General features: G+C 51.5%; 1 protein-coding gene across 1 annotated transcript; it reads left to right on the plus strand.

Annotated features, from left to right (window-relative positions):
• Window positions 1-1,790: 1,790 nt before the first annotated feature.
• LOC116480691 (interferon lambda-3) lies at window positions 1,791-3,585 on the plus strand. The gene is made up of 6 exons (XM_032172942.1): window positions 1,791-1,973; window positions 2,072-2,253; window positions 2,546-2,623; window positions 2,883-3,032; window positions 3,133-3,216; window positions 3,310-3,585. The coding sequence occupies exons 1-6, from the start codon at window positions 1,964-1,966 to the stop codon at window positions 3,406-3,408; spliced, it is 603 nt and encodes a 200-aa protein (XP_032028833.1). The 5' UTR covers window positions 1,791-1,963; the 3' UTR covers window positions 3,409-3,585.

Consider the following 3,585-nt stretch of genomic DNA (forward strand, 5'->3'; position numbering starts at 1 on the left):
GTGGCTGACCCCCGGCAACAGGGACCAGTTCCTCCTTGTGTGGTTACCAGGACACCCCCAACACCAGGTCCTGACCCCGGATTTGTGGCCCCACAGCCAGCTTTGAGATTCTGTGAATCCGTGATTCTTGGATCCGGCATCTAAGGGACACCAATCCATGAAGGATTTGGTAGTGAAAGGCCCAAGAGTCCTTAACTGACTATGGTTCTTTGGATTCCCTTACATGTGTTGTTTGTATTTGTGAAGTTCCTGTGCATTTGCTATTCTGTCTCCCGGTTTAAATTTATTGCCAGTTATTAAACAGTGTTTTGATTGAATTGGTTGTTTTCCGTATGATGATTGTGAGGTGCACCTTACAGCAAAAAAAGAGGCCGAGCCAGGGACTCAGGTGGCCTGAGTTTCAGTTCTGACCCTGCCAGTTAATTACAGTGGAATTCAGGGCAAATTACTTTTCTGAGCCTGTGTTTCCTCACCTATAGGATGGGTGAGTATACTTGCCTTGTGGAGGAGTAGTGTACGTTGAGATCACGTTTTAAACTCTCCAGCTGAGGTCCTGGTATGGTCTTAATGAGTGGATTCTATTAAGTAATCACTCACATAAATACACAAACAATTGTGTTATTAATTTTTTCTCCAAATTTGTGCATTAGCAATCTGTGTTGCTGAATGCACCCCTCCTTGCCAAGGTCACATGGCTAGTGAGGGTCAGGTTTGAACCCCAGACCCTTCAGCTAAGACCCATGCTCTTCACCACTGCCTGAACTTCCCTAAGAAAGACAGCACCCATGTGGTGTCCTTCAAGTCCTTCATCACACCTCAATTCTTGAGCAGCGCCTCATATTCCTGAGTCCTTCCTTGCCTGGGCAATTAAGAAATATTGGCCTCTGGGCATGGTGGTTCACGCCTGAAATCCCAGCAATTTGGAAGGCCTAGACAGAGAGATCACTTGACATCAGGAATTTGAGACCAGCCTTGCCAACATGGTGAAACGCCGTCTCTATTAAAAATATAAAAATTAGCTGGGAATGGTGGCACGAATCTGTAATCTCAGCTACTTGGGAGGCTAAGGCAAGAGAATCGCTTGAACCCAGGGGGTGGAGGTTGCAGTTAGTCAAGATTTTGCACTGCACTCCAGCCTGGGTGACCGAACAAGACCCTATCTCAATATATATATATATATATATACACACATATATATACATATATATACACATGTATATACACATATATACACATATATATACATATATACATATATACACATATATATACATATATATATACATATATACACATACATATATATACACATATATACATATATAAATATATATACATATATATACATACATATATATACATGTATATATATATATATGTATATATATATATATATGCCAGGAGTGGTAGCTCAGCCCTGTAATCTCAGCACTTTAATAGGCTGGGTGAGGAGGATGGCTTCAGCCCAGAAGTTTGAGGCTGCAGTGAGCTGTGATCATGCCATTGCACTCCGGTAACAGAGTGAGACCCTGTCTTAAACAACAACAAAACCAGAGCAGGTGGAATCCTCTTGGGAACACACCTTCCTGTAGGTTACCCCTGAGTCTCCATCAGTTTCTCTTTCCCTCCAGCTGCTCACCTGGCTCACTGGCCCTGCCCTGCTCTGGGCTTTCCCAGCCTGGGGCTCCCCTGGTGGCCGGTGTCTTACCTGAGGCTGTGTTTTCACTTTTCCTACATCAGCTGGGACTGCCCTTCTGTCAGGGATAAAAGCTGCCCCATGGAGCTCAGGCAGGAATCACATCCCAGACAGAGCTCAAAACTGACAGAAAGAGTCAAAGCCGGGACACAGTCTGAGATCCGGAAGAGGGGACTGAAAAGAACAGAGACTCCAAACAAGACCCAAACAGACCCTGGGTGACAGCCTCAGAGTGTTTCTTCTGCTGACAAAGACCAGAGATCAGGAATGAAACTAGGTGAGTCCCACATCTCTGTCCGTGCTCAGCTCCTGCAGCCCCTGCCCTCAGGGGGCAGCCTCCCCATCCCCTCAGCTCCCTTTCTCTCCGTGACACAGACATGACCGGGGGCCACATGCCATTGCTGGTGCTGATGGCCGCAGTGCTGACCGTGACTGGAGCAGTTCCTGTCGCCAGTCTCCGCGGGGCTCTCCCGGATGCAAGGGGCTGCCACATAGCCCAGTTCAAGTCCCTGTCTCCACAGGAGCTGCAGGCTTTTAAGAGAGCCAAAGATGCCTTAGTGAGTCTCCCCCTGCCCTCCTGCCATGGACTAGCCTCCACCCCCACTCCAAGGGTCACATGCTTTCCCACTCCCAGCTTCCTTCACTGGGCTAGCCTCCACCCTCCCTGCAGTGGGCTATCTCATGCTCCTACTGCAGGGACTGACTCATGTTTTCCTGTAGAAGAGGGTCCTCTACCATCCTCCCAGCAGTTAACCTCCCCTATCCTGTTGTCAGCCATCCTCCAATCCCGTCAGAGTGGTCTAACCTCCACCCCTCCTGCTGGGGCTAACCTGTGCCTTTGCTGTCTAGGAAGAGTCACTTCTGCTGAAGGACTGCAGGTGCCGCTCCCGCCTCTTCCCCAGGACCTGGGACCTGAGGCAGCTGCAGGTGAGAGGGGGAGTCAGGCCCACCCCTGCCCTCCCAGCCCCACTCACCTGGCTCTGTAGTGGCCCCTTTACCTTCTCCTTCTCCCTTGTCTCTCTCTCTTCTCCTCACACCTGCTCCCCCTTCCCTCTGCTCCCACCTGACCACACCGGCTGTGCCCTCTCTCCTGTACCTGTCACCTTCACTTGTTCCTCTCTATCCTCCTCCCCCAACCTGTTCCCCTCACCTGCCCCCTCACCTGCTCTTTCTCACGTCTCCTCAGGTGAGGGAGCGCCCCGTGGCTTTGGAGGCTGAGCTGGGCCTGACGCTGAAGGTTCTGGAGGCCGCCGCTGACACTGACCCAGCCCTGGGGGACGTCCTAGACCAGCCCCTTCACACCCTGCACCATATCCTCTCCCAGCTCCGGGCCTGTGTGAGTCCTTGGGACCCGGGCACCCAGGTCTGTGGGCTCTGAGCAGCGTCCTTCCCCTGGCCAAGGCCCCGGCTCACACACCGCCCTCCTCTGCCCACAGATCCAGCCTCAGCCCACGGCAGGGCCCAGGACCCGGGGCCGCCTCCACCACTGGCTGCACCGGCTTCAGGAGGCCCCCAAAAAGGTGAGTGACCCGGGAAGAGAGGGACTGGGGTCTGGGGAGCCACTGGGAGCCCAGACCCTGGACAGCCCCTGACCCATCCCCTCCTCCCTACAGGAGTCTCCTGGCTGCCTCGAGGCCTCTGTCACCTTCAACCTCTTCCGCCTCCTCACGCGAGACCTGAATTGTGTTGCCAGCGGGGACCTGTGTGTCTGACCCTCCCACCAGTCATGCAACCTGAGATTTTATTTCTAAATTAGCCACTTGTCTTAATTTATTGCCACCCAGTCGCTATTTATGTATTTGTGTGTGTAAATCCAACTCACCTCCAGGAAAATGTTTATTTTTCTACTTTTTATAACCCTTGTTGAAATAAACAATGCGGAAAAGACA

Source organism: Hylobates moloch, unplaced genomic scaffold (genome assembly GCF_009828535.3).
Source record: "Hylobates moloch isolate HMO894 unplaced genomic scaffold, HMol_V3 SCAFFOLD_13, whole genome shotgun sequence".
Lineage (NCBI taxonomy): Eukaryota > Metazoa > Chordata > Mammalia > Primates > Hylobatidae > Hylobates > Hylobates moloch.